We start from the raw sequence: 17,434 nt of genomic DNA on the forward strand, positions 1-17,434 counted from the left end.
GTCAGTATCAGTGTTTTTCGGATCATTGAACAGTAACATGTTCCTTGGTCAGTTGTTATCCTCAAAAACAAAAGTTGCAGAGTAAAAAGCTGTGCTTGAGCAGAAATACATTGTTTTACTATCATTCCTCTGAGATGGTCAGAGATAACCGAGAAAGGATGTGAATAACGTTTAATTGATTACTCAAAAATTTAAAAATTATTTGTTTTTAAGCACAAATGCTAAACATATGATGGTCCCAGATTCTCCATTGTGAAGATTTGCTACTTTCCTACGTCATACGTTACATGAAATTGAATCTCTTTGGATGTCGAATAGTAAGTTGATCATTGATAATGAAGATAAGATGATAGTTGTAGCCCTAAAACCTGCAAACCTTTCAGGGAGCACAATAAATGAAGCTCTTTATCTCTTGTAGACCCATAAGTATTATATATGTGGTGCTGGTTTAGAGTCAGACACAGTATCTTAGTTAGGTGATATCTGATCTCACCAGGATTTTTAGATTGACCTTAAATATCAGCATTTTTCCTCATGCATTGGCCTGCTGTGATATCAGACTCTCTGTTCATGAAGCACACTATAAGCTCTAACAATAAATCACTGTCTTAGAACATGGACCAGTAAATTGGGGGATATGTGGACTAGTTTAGATTATGGCTGAGCTCAGCTTTTACTATAAATATAGTTTGGGTGACCTCCAGAAAAACCCACATGGTGGGAATAAAAAAAAAGAACAGACTATAATTTTAACATTTTTTTAAACCAACAAATGTTCCATTCACATGCGGCGAACATGAAAACACTCGGGGAATAGTCTAGTGTGCGAGCTTGTCTTGGGCCTGGTGTGGATGTTTTGTCTGCATTCATTTGACTTGCATTTAGTTTGACAAAGCCTTAGAGACAGCTAGGTATCAGCACAAAGACACATACGCACATAAACACACACACACACACACACACACACACACACACACACACACACACACACAAACAGTGAAATGCAGGAGCCTCTTCCCACAGGCTTCCTTTGAACTTTCTACTGGCATTTACTCTGTGAACACACAGGCAAACAAGAAGAAAGACAAAAAGTGTCAGGGCAGAATGAAGGCGAATGAGGAAGAGTTGGGGGGAGCCGGTAAGGAGAAGCTAAGTGCAAGACTGCTCTGACTGGTTCAGGACAGCTCTACTAACATGCTGAGGGGGAGAGGAAACTCTGCAAACTTACTGAGGGGAACTGAGGTGGAGGGAAGAGAGGAGCGAGAGAAGAAGATTAAACAGAGCAGAGTAATGTACTTGGAGTAAAGAAAGAACATTTATCTCTCCATCCTCCTGAGCTCTTCCCTTGTTTCCCCAGTGGAGCAGGCAGATAAGAGAGCCTGTGTATGATTGGCTTACCACTTGGCCTGTCGCCACGTCTGCACTATCACCGTGGGATAACGACAGGAGCAGAGGGATTCTATCAGATAGGATGGTATTTAAAGATAAAGGACATTTTTTTTCAGCGGAAGTAAAATGACTGAATTTAAATCAGTGTATTTGAATTCTGCATGTGAACTTGTACTTGAACAAGAACTGCCCAAAACACGCTGCTGTAAACCAACTATCATCGTCCCTTTCACGCTCTTTTTGCATAATTTCAACCACTTTTCATGTATTTTCATGGTGAGACTCAATAGATCTCTGTTTAGGGTCCTAACTCACACCGAGAGAGAGACAAACACAGTTGCCTTATGAATATATAATGTCTGTTGTGAACTTTTCCATCCTTTGCCCTTATTTTCTGTGCTTGACTGATCTGTGCTTCCATTTATCTCCATTCTGGAGCTTTCTCACAGCTCATCAATGCAAATATATGGATTCGTTTACAGCCAATGTGTCTTTTTATCAGCAGAAGTTCCCACTAATGTGACAAATTGAAGATCTAGTCGCCAGTTAGAAAGCAAAAAGAGAAATAGAGATGTCTTTCTCTCTTTGATTTCCACTGTTTCTTTCCAAATATCACTAAATTATTTCGCTCTGGGTATTTAGATGTAGTGTAGACAACACTAGCAGAAGCGGGTGGGCTATTAACAGACCACAATTTCCTTTCTTACAATCTATATCCTGCTCAACAGTGACAATTGAACAACATCTGTCAGGTATAGAGCGGAGAGAGTGAAAAGGAAACTGAAATGTGTTGAGCAAGCTGTTGCGTTTTCTTCCAGGAGCAGAGAAAGAGACAACTACGGCTTTGTTTTTCTCACCAAGGAGAGGTTATGGAAGCATGGCAGCCACCTGAAAGCACTGTGTGAGAGCCGAGGCTGTTAGCAGCCAGCAGCAGAGTCTATTCTTCATCATCTAGCTCATGGCTGCACAGTCACAGGTGGAGCTCGCCTCACAGATAAGAGAATCAAGGATCCACACTCAGAGTACAGTGTGCTTTACTGACAGACCTGTAGTCATTCTTTTCTTCCTGTTTCCTCAACCTATCGGGCAGCTGGGGTCAGCAGGCAGCAGACGTGTAGCCATCTCAAGCTAATCTCATGACATCTTGTGTTATTTATTACACTGTATTCAACAGACTGCGTCCTCCTCAGCTTTAGATCTAGGTTACCTCGACGCGCCTGTGAGCTACTGTGAGGCTTACACGGTGAAGAAACATGAGACTTAGCTAGGTGTGTGGAGAAAATATAAAAAATCACAAGAGACTTTTGTCTGGACTGCAACAGCAAGGCCAACCAAGTGTTGGGAGTAAGCATTGGTTGTTTCTCTTTCAAAATGGTTTGGATCAAGCAAGCAGTGTTGAAAACTTAGACCTTTTGTCTCTAGATTAACCAATTTTCAGGTTCCTTTAGTGTCTTTTTTTCGAAGAAGCTCCTGGCAACAAATTTTGCGATTTCTTCAAATCTTAGCTACTTGACAGTAATTGCCCTGAGAGCGCGAGGTCGGGCTCTCCATCCGGAGACACACCTCTCTATTCTGATCACACAGCAGATGACGTGAATGAGCTTCTAACTTTCTCTCTGAGGGATCATTTTACATGTAAATATAGCCAAAATCACAACACAGCCATTGTCTTTAACTTCTGTGTCGGTGTTTGTCAGACAAGATCACGGTTATAAATCAGGATGTTAGCAATTTAGAGCAGCAGCTTGGATTTGGCTTGGGAGTTAACATCTTGTATTAATGGGCCGCGTTTCAAGTCACTATTTCATACTTGGTCTATTGCCTGACAACAGAAACAGCACAACATATACATGAGAAACAGCTTTATTGGGAATTCATCTGTGTTAAAACACTGTATATATGACCAGTAAGGGCAGGAGAGAAGTAAACAGATAAAGAGTTGAAACCGGCTGACACTAGGCAGAACGCAAATATACAAGGTTTTGACCTAGTCATGTTTCCTTGTCAGTTTCTGTCTGTCTTCGCTTTGATCTCATTCTCTTCAGTTCCTCCTCTGTCACTGTGTTTAACTCAAACATGTGGCTGGGTTTTCTTCAACTTTTTTCCCCCTTTATCCTCATCTCTTACTGACTTGGTCACTTTTTCAGGCAGTCAGTCAGTTGTTCACTCATTTGTTAACTAATTGTTGGTGTGGCACTAAAATCCGCATTTCTCACTGCAGACATGTATTCTTGACGAATCTTTATGGGCATGGTCACAGAGAATAACTGACAAAAATAAGTATGATAGTATTTATAATAATATTTTAGGCAGTGGTGAAGTGATTATAGGAGAAATGATGGAAACGTTTACTGTTTTCTGAAATGTGAGAATCTGCTGCTTTTTTTTGTTATGTATCATTGTAAATGAGAACAGAAATGGAATCTCTTTGGGTTTTGAACAGTTCATGAGACAGTACAAACAAATATCACTGGCTGGGGAATTGTGGCATTTTTCACCATTTTCTGACATTTTAAAGATTAAACGTACATCTCTGCGATGTAATCGTTTTTGGTTTAGTTTCATGTTGCATTTGTTATTAGATTAGATTTCAAGTATGTACATTTCCACCTACTACATAATTTTGACAACAATGATTACGGAGGGGTAAAGGAACCAGTATACTCCAACTGGTTAGTGTGTGTTCAACCACTTTTCACCCTGCCTTTGAGTGCGGCCATTCAGAGCAGCTAGAAAAACACTTTTGCCTTCAGGCGAGGTCGGACGGCATGTCCTGCAGACCAGTTCTACTGGAGCATAATCCCCCAGCCTTTAGTGTAACATCAGATCAGATGAGGCAGCTGAGTCATTTAATTTCTGATTTATGAATCCACAAATTTACAAATTGGGGTGAGCCCAAACAATGAGGCTTTTTATTACTCATTATCCTCTTTTTTCTGTCATTAGCTGGCTTCTATCCATATGCTATTATGTAAAAAAAAAGAGAGAGACTGAATTGACATTGGGATGGAAATATAACTCCAGATGCCCTGACAACCAGTCGTTTTGATGAGTCCAAAACGTCATTCATCCAGACCAACTCTCTTCCTCGCGACACCTGCTATTTCTGTGATTGTGCAAATATCTTCGTGTGTCAGAGCTTCATCATCAGCCTCATCCTTTGTCCTTTCCTTTCTCTTTGTTTCTTCAACCTCTAGTTTTCCTCCCAGTTCCCCTTCTCTGCTACACTTTTTATTAAAACTCACGCTTAACTATCAATCGCCTCTTTCCACCACTCCACTTCTCTCGTAATTGATTGAATTTCATGTTGAATGTCCTGAAACTGAGGGGAAATAGAAGAAAAAGGAAAGGAAGCCAGTTTGGAGAGGGTATTAGAAAGAGAAAGAAGTCGGAAGAGTGGGAAGATGGCAAGATATTTTGAATAACAGACTGCTCAGTGAAGGTTTTTCCCTCATTAACGTGAAAAGAGAGAACAGAATGAAGAGGAAGCAGATTTTTGAGGTTCAGCTTTGAGCCACATTGTTCAGTTTCTGGATCAGTTGAGGGATGTTTTCAGCAGTGGAAAAAATGAGGAGAAGAGGAGAGAAGAGAGTTGATGAATGAGGGTGACTATAAAAATAGAAAGCCAAGGGGAGATGGGGGGGGGGGAGTAAGCAGAAAGAAAAGAAGTCGTTTGTCTCAGTTTAGAGAGGCTGGATTGGCTGTGAATGCAAATGTTCTCATTGGTTAGCCAGATCCTTACGTAACTTTACAGTCTGGACCGAAATCACTGTCGTAATGATCAAGCCATGTTTATTTTTAGCTTAATTGTGTGTGTGTGTGTGTGTGTGTGTGTGTGTGTGTGTGTGTATGTGTGTGTGTGTTTGTGTGTGTGCGCGTACCTGCATACGTGCGTGTGTTTGTGATTGAGAGCGAGAGCAGGCGAGGAAGTTTGAGTACCTTTCAAAAACCTATTTATTTGAGTTTGTACAGATATCCTTAAAAGCAGGTGAGTGTGTGTGTGTGTGCGTGTGTGTGCATGTGTTCATGCATGTCTACAATATGTAGAGATGTGTGTGGTAGTGTTCTGCTTCATCTTCTCGGCACCACATGTAATATTCTGTGTTACTTCTCTGTTCGTATGAATGAGATGCTGCCTGTCAGTCTTCAGGATGTAGACACGAATACTGGATAGACTCCAGTGGAGCTGCACTACAGGAAAAGCAGACTCCCATCTCTGTTCTCCCTCTCTCCTCTTTCTTATTTCTCACTGTATTGTCTGTGCCCCTCACCCCCTCTCCCTATTCTGTCCATGTCTTCTCATCATCTCCTCCTCTCTACCTTACCCACCTTCTTTCCTATTTCCTCTCTGCTCTGCTCCTACAACACATTCCTTCGTTTCCAGCTTCTTTACTCGTCCCTCATGCTCTTGATATCCTCTATCTATCCAGTACATTTTTCTTCTCCTCCCTCTGTTTTACCATATAGCGCCATTCCCTTTCTCAATCTATTCTCCTTTGTATATCATAGTTCGACTGTATACAATGTGTAAGTAAATAAGCCACAATTACAGCAGTGACATGCACACGCAGCAGTAACACTGTTACATATTCAACAATTTTACTTTTTAACCTGCAAAAGCATGTTGAAAGTGTAGCCATCAAATACCACTGAAACAAAGGGTATAAAGAAGTTTATATATATATTAAAAAAAACATATTATAAAACCTCCTAACGCCTACACATCTAGACTTCTTCATCAACATGTCAACAAAACCAGACTAAACTGTTCTGTGTAATTATTAACTGGTTTGGTCCAAAGATGGAGAAAAAAAATAGGATATAAAACCCACAGTCCTCTGCTGCACGACTTCAATTTCACTTTTAATAATCTCTAATAAACTTCAGCTCCATGCTGACAATAGGCTCTAAAAACGAATGTTTCCTGGCCGAAGTTCCACTTTTACAAGTTCAGGTGCTTTGAAACTGTAGTTAGATGATGTATTTCTTCTGATTTACGTATAATCATAAGATATACCAGCTATAGGGTTACACAGCAGTTTCACATCCATGCGGTGGAGGTCAGACAAAAAATTGTACTCATAATGCTCAGCCAGTTAAGGCAAACCCACAGGACCTCACATTGCTGTGGGTTTGAGCGCTGGTCATAACGTTAATAGCATGTAATGCCCTAAAAGTCACTTAGAAAACTACTGATCCAAGTAATTTGTCAAGTGTTTGACAGTTAATGAGTTTCCATATTAAATTCTGCCTATTATGATAATGGCCAGGAAGTCTTCATAAGCCCTAATAATCCTGTTACCTTCATCAATATAATGGCCTTAACTGCTCTTGTAAAGGCTGTATAAATTTCTAATAGAGGATCATGTGGCATTCTATTAAAAAGCACAGTTTTTTATATTGTATATGAGAAGTGACAGGCCTGAGTTTTCTCAGGGTAGTTCAAATTATTTTGGTTAAAATTATTCTAGGGTTTTGATGATGATTTTGCTTAATTTTGAGAACACGACAGGCCTGGTTGACTTCACACAGTGTACAATTTCCTACTAATGAGTACAAAGTTTCTTGTGAGAACAGGCTCATCAGTACTATTCCCCTCTCTGAATATGTGTGCGTTGCTTTTCTTAATACTTGAAGCAAAACTGTGTCCACTGGTCCCACTCAGCATTCTTCACTTCTGCAGAGGCCTAACAGTAATCTGATGCAGTGTATCTCTGAAATCCACTCTCTGCTCTGTTATGCTATCTGCTCACAAAGCTCATATATCAGCTTCACAGGGTGCTGATCAGATCCCAGACTGGTGCTTGTCTATAAGCAGGATGTAGCCTAAAGAGGAGAGCAGAGACTCGGTGGAGAGGGAAGGAAGGAGAGGAGGAGGAGGAGGGGGGAATGAATTAGAGACTATGGGGAAAAAGATGAGGGTGGGAAGGAATTCGGCAAGGTTCCAGACCCATGAATAAAATGCATAAAGTACACAGTAAATTTTTAATGCTGTTTAGTTTCCACCAAGAGGCCAGATTTGCATCCCCATCCCCTGATTATGACATCTTCAGTCAGCACTCCAGGCATGGCTTTGCCAATTTTAATGTTAGCGTGCGTATTTGTGCAAACTCACAAATACCCACTTGTGAGTTTAAGCACGTGCACGCACGCACGTACACACAGACACAGACACACACACACACACACACACATGCACGTTCAGTGGAGGTTACCTCTGCTGAGGGAAGCTAATCGGGCTGAAGCCATTCCCACTTTGATTTCCTTCTGAATCAATTCTGGTCCTTTCCTGTCACAGGCTTCCTCAGGGATCTGCTATCAGATGAAATCTCAGGGCCATCACTTTAAACTGGAGAGGGAAAAAAAAAAAGCTGATTTGGTGGAGACTCGGGAGACAGCCTGACTGTGAAGAGTCCATCAGAGAAACTGAAGACTTTTTAAAACTGTTCTCACAAGTAAAATAAAAGCACAGATTATTAGTTCATACAGCATGAACAAATAATTCTCTTGAGGAGTGACCTCTTGCTGATGTGTAAGTCATTAGTATGTTGACATGCACACTGGTATGGTTTTGATCTTATTCAGGATATGTTTTTTTTCAATGAATAAGAAGAACCAGGTTATGAATCCCCTTGTATACATGATTATAAAAGTTTTTATCCAGCAAACAGGTCAACACACGTTGGTTTCTGGCTTCAGCTGGATTTAGCTTTTCCATCAGACCATCAGTAATTGGAGATGAAAGCAACAATAACATTTATCTTCTGCATTAGGAATGCATTAATCCATCTTTTTCTCTCCTGATATCAATTCCAACACCTCAGCTTAGGGTATCTGCTGATCTACTGATCTGATACCCATTCCTCCTTTGTTCCTATTTTAAAATCTGTAACCCTTATTACATGGAATACATTAATATTAGCATTAGTCCAGCTAATTCCTTTGGCCCTAAAAATTGAATTCAGCAGCCCCCCCCCCATGACAGAATGAATGTACAGTAACTGTAAACACTGAATTTTATGAGGACATCGGTAAAGGAAATATTTTAATGTGGATCATCACATCTGGTGGAAACCCAGTCCACTTATTAAAGTCAGTATCTGTTGGCGATTCGGCATACAGGACTGCTGTATCCCTAATTACCACTGTCAGACTTTTATATCAGCATGTAGATAGGGAAGATAGGGAAGCACCTGCTAATATGACAGAGAATAATCAGAAATCTGGATAAGGTGTTTACATGCCACAGTATCCTGGATTCTGATAAAGTACTATAGTTAGCATGCCAGGTTTCTGAAAACTGGAATATTTGGTTTACATGTGACTGCAATGACTGCCCTCTACAGAAAAGCAAGATCTTTGGTTATTTGCTTATAGAACAACCCATGTTTCTGTTGGGCCGTAAAACAGAAACTATTAAAGTATTAAACTATTAAAGTATTTAGGTACCAAAGTATTGTTTACCACAGCAAAAATCTGATTTCTGACTGAAAATCTGAATTTGACACTAGAGCCCGGGGTTCACAATGAGCGCAACACAGCCAAGTAACCATATTACCAAGCATACAGGATATGCTGAGTTGAAGTTTTCGGCAAGTTGTTTTCGGCCTTTCCCACTGCGTTCCTCATTGACATGTCTGCCCCTTTTTCTACCTCAGGGGAGACTGAACACTGCAGCCTAGTTTAGCTTGACTAGATGTTGCTGTTTAGCAGCTTAACTGCAACGTCTAATGGAATTACTCAGTGCGACACGAAGGTGTTTACACAGACATGCAGTCAATTAACCGTAATTAAAATGGAGGCACTGCTAAATAAACTGCATCATGTACAGTTTTATAATAAAGGAATCTCATCAGCTGTTGTGTTACATTTTAAACAGATTTTAATTAAACCCGAAAAAAGACTTAATTAAACAATTTTTTTTTTTTGCTTGCAACTTTGAATGGACACGAGTGAAAGACTTCCTTCACTGTGAATCACGAATGAAAATTCCAGCACCACCTCCAACGCAGATGATATGATAATAAAGTCAGAGTTTTATCTCCTTGTAATCACTTTGAAGGGTTTGAATGACATTGGGGCAGTGTCGCAGCGAGCTAAAATAGCCAGTTAATGCTTTTGAGATGAGCACACTAAAATATTAATGGAGGTCCTGGGAAAGGAAAGGTCATCCCTGAGACTTAGACTGAATAATAAGACGGCCAGTGGCAACTGCTCTGAACCTAAAGCAACACTAGCTAGTTAAAAAAAAAAAATAGCTGAACTACATGTCAGGCAGCAGCACCTCAACTGCAGTCCTCTGCTGGTCACAGCCAATACTGATGAGAACAGATGATACATTTTCTCTTGTACACACAACATGTTTGTATCTGCAGGTCAAAATGAACTCAGAAGAAAATATCAACAAGTTGCAAATTGTCCAGATGGTATAAAAATCAACAAACATATTCACACCACAGAATCTTGTGCGAATATGGCCATACAGACTAATTCACTGTTTACCAGACTACCAGACTAAAGAGTACCTCAAATGAGCTCTAACTATGGACATTAGACCAGCGCAAGTTCATAGGGTTTAGGCTTTAATATCTGTTTTTATCTGTCTACTATCATTACACTAAAGTCCATAACAAATCAGTACAAAAATGTAATACACGTGAATATGCGCTAAGTAGTTTAACCACACGTAATTGCATGAATTACACTATGGAAGTACTCTCCTGTCTCCTTGTCTGTTTGTGACAATGTTACATACTGGTATCACAGAAACTTTCTTGAAGTTTAAAGAAATTTTTGCATGGTAAACGAGCTGCTAAAAAGTCAGACTTCTGTTGTAACTCCAATTTGACCAAACACTTATGTATATGACATAACATAACCTATCCTCCAATTTACCACCATCCATGTTCATTCAGTTCATTTTAGCACAATGTTCTACTCCTGCCTCTACATTTGCACAACTTCCCTGCCTCTCCGTCTTTCTGTCTCCCCCCTCTCTCTCTCTCTCCTCCCTTTATGCTGTGCCTCTGCTCCAAGCCTATACAGTTTGCCCTCACTGTGTTTCAAATTACATGCCACATCAAATGAGGCTATCTCGTAATGCTGTTAGCGCAAGCGCAAGCGTATGTATGTGTGAGTCCTTTGGTATTCTATCACCTTCGGAATCAGATTTCTATTAAATGAATGTCTAGAGTTGAGCTCAGTATTCAGAATGAGTAACACAGTAATAGATCTGATAGACATCGCATACTGTGTCATTATTACTGACCTTTCTTTCTTTCTTTCTCCCTTCTCTCCCCTCTATTACTCTGCCTGGCTCCCCCTGCAAACATTTAAAGGAAGCCGAGGTAAGTAAATCCATTGTGTTTGTAACTTGATAACACTACTTTGAAACATACTGCGGTACCTTCCTGGCAGCCGCAGACATTGTAATGTGTGTCTGGCACTCGCTTTAAGGCATTGTTGCCGAGCAGGGGTTGTGTTGCTGATTTAAATGCTCAGCAGGTTGGGTGGCTGGTCAGCCGTAATGTGGTATATAGTTCAGAATATTAAAATGTTGCAGTAGTGGTTTGATAGTGTTCTTACTCTAAAAGCAAATGTAGCAGTTTCTACAAGTAGTATTGTATCAGTTAGTGCACAGCAGTTTTATGTAGGCTAATGTTAACCTCACAAAAAAACCTGTCTCCTGGTGTCCCACTGCTCTGGGAAGACTTTCCGCAAGGTTTGAGAACCTATCTGCCTGGATTTATTCCCAATCAGCCACAAGAGCATCAGCAAGGGTGGAGGATAAGGTGTGGCTCACAGTCTGCATTCAAGTGATGGAAGGGTTTAGGGTCGGGACTCTGTGCTGGCCGGTCACCTTCATCCACAACAAACTGGGAAAACTGTTTCTTTAGGGAGCTGGCTTTGTGAATGGGGACATTGTCATTTTTTTAACAGGACAGCATTATCCTGTGAAAAATGTCTAAAATGTAAAAAAAAAAAAAAAATTACATGTAGTATTAGAATTTCATTAGTCCAAATCATGCACATTTGGTCTGAAGCCTGATAAATAATATAACAACAACAATAATAATAATAATAATAATAATAATAATGACTCAGAGTAAATTGATTGTTTAGGGGAAGACACAAGTCTCACATTTCTCTAAACAGTTCAGGCTGTAGTCAGGAGTCTGCAGAAATTAACTTTGCCACAGTAAGACCTTACTTTGCACTTTCACTGCCATAAAGTTAATTTTATAATAAAGACAGAGCAGGAGAGGTGGACATAAAGTAAAAGAAAAAAGAAGTGAGGACATGAGTGAAATAAGGACCTGAGGGAGAAGCTAATTAGGTTTCATCTCCTCATTTCAAACTTTTGTGTTGGCTTGAATGCCGGCAGTTGTCATTTATAGAACAAGGACTGGATGAGTGGGTCAACTGTCCATTTTCTGTGGACTGTTTCACACGACTGCCTAATTTAGACCTCTTTCTCCTATCTCTATATCTGTCTTTCTCTCTCTCTCTCTCTCTCTCTCTCACTCTCTCACTCTCTCTCTTCCTTCATTAATAAAGGAGGTAGAGATCCTGTGTTCAGACCCAGCAGGTTTTCTCTGCCTGGTTCACATACTGTCACTGACACAGGCTCACTCCCTGCTGACACACATATGGTTCACTCTGGTTACTGCTTCAGATGCAGACACCACCACTGCGTATGTATGTGTGTGTGGGTGTGTGTGGGTGTGTGTCTGTGTGCAGATTACTTCCACCGCAAACCCACTTTGGTAACACTTTACCTCACCCTGTCTAGAATTTCTAAGCACTGTATAAACATTTCACAAAGGGTTGGGAACACACTATAATGTGTTTGTAAGCAAATATAGATAATTACCAACTCCTCTTGTTGCCACTGTGGAGGCTGGATTAAACAGAAAATGAATGACACTATTTCAAAACACTGCTTAGATAATCTTAAATGCATCTTCAAAGGGCAGGTTGACAAACACTGCACCTTGGTAAACACTTAAAATGTTCGAATATCTGCTTACAACTACGTAAGAGTGTTATAAATCCCTTATAGTGTTTTTAAACGCTCAAAATGGGGGATTTGATGGAAGGAAGAAGGTCTCATGAGCTCACAGTGATGAAGTTGAGCTTCAACCTGTGCACATAACAGAGAGATCTATTGAAATGCACAGTAACTTTTCCTGCTGCTCTTCTTACTGGTGGCTGCTGCTGCTGCACTCGCTGCAAGCTGCAGCAACTCTCCACCTGTGCCCCTCCTGCCTTCATCTGTATATTAGTTTTAAAGGGTTATTTATGGATTATTAACCTTTTTTTCCACTTATATGCATGATATACACATACAACACTAAATAGCAGTGTTTAAGCCCAGGCTCTTTTCATAATGGGCTTTTTAATTGCTTTACACAATAGAAGATGTCTCTAACTGAGCAGGGAATAAGCTCTGAATGGAGCTGTTGAACCAAAGTGTATGTGGCTTAACAAATCCAAACCTCTTCTCAACTGAGCTAAGCTGAGAAAAGCCAATTATTTTCAGATTTAATATTTTCAGTTGATGAGGCTTTCTTCATGACTGTAGACTTTGCTGTATGTGAGCAATAAGAATCATTTGTGCGTCTTCACATATAATTATGGAAACATCGTAACAGCTAAAAGGCAAACTATGGAACTATGCTACGCTATGTTACAACATCTCTCAACCATAGCAATGCTTTCTGAATTGTTTTTGTTTGTTGAAATCCATGTTGACCTTGACATTAAATAGTTTTGCCCTAGTTCAAGTCCTCCTTACTAGATCCTGTAACTTTCTTTACTCCCCAGCGGGTCTCCTGCTGGTTTCTCTGTATATTTGTGTCCTATATTCTCACGCCCAAACACTCTTTTGCCTCTCACGCTTTTTTTGTTTTTCTATGGCAATCGTTCATTTTTTTTTTTTTTTTTTTACAAAACACGAGTATGAAAGAACATAAGGAGAGAAGAATGAGGACAGGGTTTCTCAGTAGTTCAGTTTAGTATTTGAGCTGTTCCCTCTTGTCTACAAAATAATTCAAAGATATTCTCAGCATGGTGTTTCTTCTTTTTTTATATATATATATATATATAACCCAGTTTCTTGTGTTGTGTTTCCACTCAGGATGACTACTTCAAAAGCTGGGCTCCTGCCAAGTCTTTAGACCAAGGTGAGTCCTGTTTATTTTTTTGTGACCTAATGTTTATGTTATTATTAATGCTAACTATGGGAGCCAGGGTGGATATCAAACCACGGTACTGAATATCAACGAAAATGTGTCTGTAGAATTCAAAACATTTTTACAGAATAAAACAGAGAAAAGAAGGAAGTACTCAAATGCACATATGGTGCATCCGTAACACTCATTGACTTTTTAATCAAATCTTGTAATGCACTTATCCTCACTTAAGTCAAAAGAGCAATTTGCCTGAGCTAAAAAAAACATTTCCCACACAGAGGCCAATGTGGCCATCATTACCACAGGTCAAAATCCTGAAAGGCCTGGCCATGTTTTACATTTGCTGTTGTAGCAGCCTTTAATAGTTACAACTGAAGACATTATTAATAAGTTTTGCCAAACATATCGGGCCCATTCACACCCATTCAACTTCAAACAACACTTAGAATTACTTTGAGGGCCTTTAATTCAGTTGTTAAAAGTTATCAATCTTTGTTAACTTTATATGTCACACATACATTAATGTTAGGACCTGCGTCCTGTCAGTCACAACCAATGCAAGGCAACCGACAAACAAGAATTGAACACATAACATTCAACAGAAAACAATGCTGGATTTGACACAGTTGTGTGTTGAAATTGCAGCCTCTTGCTTTAAGGGAGTTAATCATATAGGCAGTATTATAAAAATCAGTGGTGTGTATCATGGGGTGATAGAGGTAGTGCAAAACCATCGACTGAAAAGTGATTACCAGTAACTTAATATAGTTTTATAGAAAATACATTAAGCCTTCAAGAATTTTCAGCAGGTATTTAAGAAATTAAAAATAACTTTGCTTCTTTCAAACTGCGCCAGTGTTAATATAGTGAGGCCTGAGTGTGTTGTTTTGCTTAGTTACTTGCTGTTTACTTCACACCTTCAATCTCACTGTTTTAATGGTACAGTTTACAGCTTATAAATTAGATGGACGCCAAATGAACTAATTGCGTTGTTCAGTGAACTGCTGCCAAAAATCCAGTCATCTCTTTAAACATACTGTGGGTGTGTTTGGGTGTGTGTGTGCCTGTGCCTGTGCACATACGCGTACGTGTGTGTGTGTGTGTGTGTGCTTGTGTGTGTGTGTGTGTGTGTGTGCTTGTGTGTGTGTGTGTGTGTGTGTGTGCGCGCACGTCTTTTTCCAAGGCCAAAGGCTGCTCCTCTCCACAGTTATGTCCTGCTTGTGGACTTACTATGGAAACAATGCCAAGTCCACTTTATCAATCACACTCAAGTGTGTAATGCTCTTAGACCCCTAGTAACTCTTGACTAAACTCAATTATTACAAACACTCGCTCAGTCACACTCTCAGTCTCATTGTCTCACACACACACACACATGCATACACAGTGTGGGGGCTTGATTGGACTAGAGCTCTCTGAACAGCACACCAGACCTTAAATCTTCCTACCACCGAGTTTGTCCTGTTCTGTGCTGGCTTGGTTTTGCATATCTAGCGCAGTAACTGTAACTCTTCAGGGAAAGACTTGCTGAGCAGGTTTATCTGGGCCAGCTCCTCGTGGATACCGAGCCTAATGAGAACAGCCTCGCCTCAGTGCATCAAATTCTGGAGCTCCTCTCTAGTTTCTCAGCGACGACTAAAGACAAAAAATAAACAGAGCCTCATTCTCCTAACCAGGGACTAAATACATGAGATGTTATGGAGAAATCCTCTGTGCCGAACTCCAGGGGAAGCACGTGTACTAGCCTGATTTAGATGCCAAAAGCGATGATGTACTACTGAACTATATCTGTGCCCTGTTCTCCAAACATGGAGGCTCTGCTTTTGATTCCCACTAAGAACAAAGTTTGGTATCTGTCAACTACAGTATATTCCTTATCTTACTAATATTTCATTCAACTAGACCAGAGACCAGACGGAGTGCTTCACTGTTGATGTCATCAGCAGCTACAGAGAGTAACCAGAGGGAAAAGATACTCACTGCGCTGGCTTACTGTGTGGTTCTCTGCACACACTCAGACAAAAAGTCACCCTTCACTTGCCAGTTTAATGCTCCTCTGTGGTGACGTATTGTCCTTCGGGGGAAAATTCAGGTTTTCAGAATTTATTTTTGTTGCTCTAGATGCTTTGGCATCAGGGTGAGGGCCAGGTGAAGAACTAATGTGACATGATTTTTATAAAAATCTGTGTTCAGATTAGAGAAATCACATTGAAATGACAAGTGTGTTCACAGAATTTGATTGGAGGTCAAAAAAGCCGTAAGGATAGTGATAGCATCAATCACCACCTGCTGATCTCAGTTTGAATAATAAATCACTGGTCGCCCTTGGAGACTAATCAGCAGCAGGAAGGGTGACGGAGCAAAATCCAGTTCCCTTGATGAATCACTGGGCGATTAATGCCTCTGTAGCATCTAATGAATGAAATCAGTGGGATCACAAATGACTTGTTGGTGATGCTGAACATTGAGCAATCAAATCCCTCAGTGGTAAATCTGTTTTCTAGACTTCTTGTGGTTTAATGAGTTCCAGAAGTTGATTTGAAGCTTATCGTGGAGCTGCGGTAAACATGTATTTTGAATCCAAACTAAACCTCCTGAATTTCAGAAAACTTAAGTCTGCAAAGCCAGTTGGCTGCTTTACCTCAGTGAAATGAACACATGATCCAGCTCATCAGTGTACCAGTATTATAAACATGTCAGGATTGTGCTGTTGATTTAGTTTTGCATGTCCTAGTTGTACTATGATTCTGTTTTCCCCTATCTGTTTGGCAACAGCAGGCCAGATAAAATTTAATTTAATAAACAGATTTTAATTTAATAATTGATTTATTTAATAATGTTTTTTGTCTTCTATTTGTTGGTAGTGCTTATGTTTTGCGAGAATGAATGGCTCGATAAATGGATGATGAGGGCTTTCGTGAGACTAAAGAACATTTCACTGCGTTAGAGCTTTATTTTACACTGGGCCTCTGCAACAGATGTTGTTGTTCTGAAATAATGTGCTGTTATGTGTATTTTAATCCAATACAAGTTGCAAGGCAATTAGCATTTTACAGTAATTCTGATAATTGCCTTGGGGCAATGAATCCTGTTTTGTTTTTGGTTTGTAAAATTTGGCTTTAATGTGATATATTTGATCATGAGTTTTTGCTCCACCCTTCAAATTAAAGCTATCAGCGGTTGTATATGTCACAGTTTGCCACCAGTTAAACTAAAGAATGAATTATGTGGAGGAGGTAGAATTAGTCAGCAATTTACAGCAGAGAATGCAAAGATAAGTAGAAAGTTTGAAAATAAACCGAATTTGCTGCAGCAGACATTTATTTTTTGAGCTCTCCCATCATCTGGTGTCCCTTCAGGTTTATCAAGTGATCCATTTTGGGGGTCATAACACTCAGGTTGGGAACCGGTGATGTAGGTGATACTGCAAGTGCAGAGCAGGATGTAGACCAATAACGTTCTGACTCAAACAGTCATCATGGTTTACAGCATGTGGTCTTTTAATGCTCAGAAATAGAAGAATAGCATAGAATAGAATATAGTGTAGTATGGGTAGGTCTCGCTGTAACTTATATGGGTACATTTTGTTTTGATTCTGTGACATTTACGAACCATTTCCCTTTGTTGTCTCCATATGTCCCTCGTTTATATAAAGTTTAGGTAGCAGCCCGAGAGAGAACATTTTCTACACTGAAAAACTTCACATTCAACTTTTCTGGAAGTGAAAAAGTCACAAATCTAACATGCTGTGGAGGTGAAGTTTTGCAAAAGTTTTCTCTGGCAGTCAATTTACTAAACCAACAGACTCTTATATAAAATACTTCTCCCCACAAAATATTTCCACGCAACAA

General features: G+C 39.9%; 1 protein-coding gene across 3 annotated transcripts in view; it reads left to right on the plus strand.

Moving 5' to 3' along the window:
• The window catches only part of LOC130173718 (testican-1-like), an 88,260-nt gene that overhangs the window by 32,354 nt on the left and 38,472 nt on the right, over positions 1 to 17,434 (plus strand). For all 3 annotated transcript variants that reach the window (XM_056383174.1, XM_056383176.1, XM_056383175.1), the window contains exon 3: positions 13,529 to 13,574. In XM_056383174.1, the coding sequence (XP_056239149.1) occupies positions 13,529 to 13,574 (46 nt within the window). The remainder of the gene's footprint in view (positions 1 to 13,528; positions 13,575 to 17,434) is intronic.

Source organism: Seriola aureovittata, chromosome 8 (assembly GCF_021018895.1).
Source record: "Seriola aureovittata isolate HTS-2021-v1 ecotype China chromosome 8, ASM2101889v1, whole genome shotgun sequence".
In the NCBI taxonomy this organism is placed as follows: Eukaryota; Metazoa; Chordata; class Actinopteri; order Carangiformes; family Carangidae; genus Seriola; species Seriola aureovittata.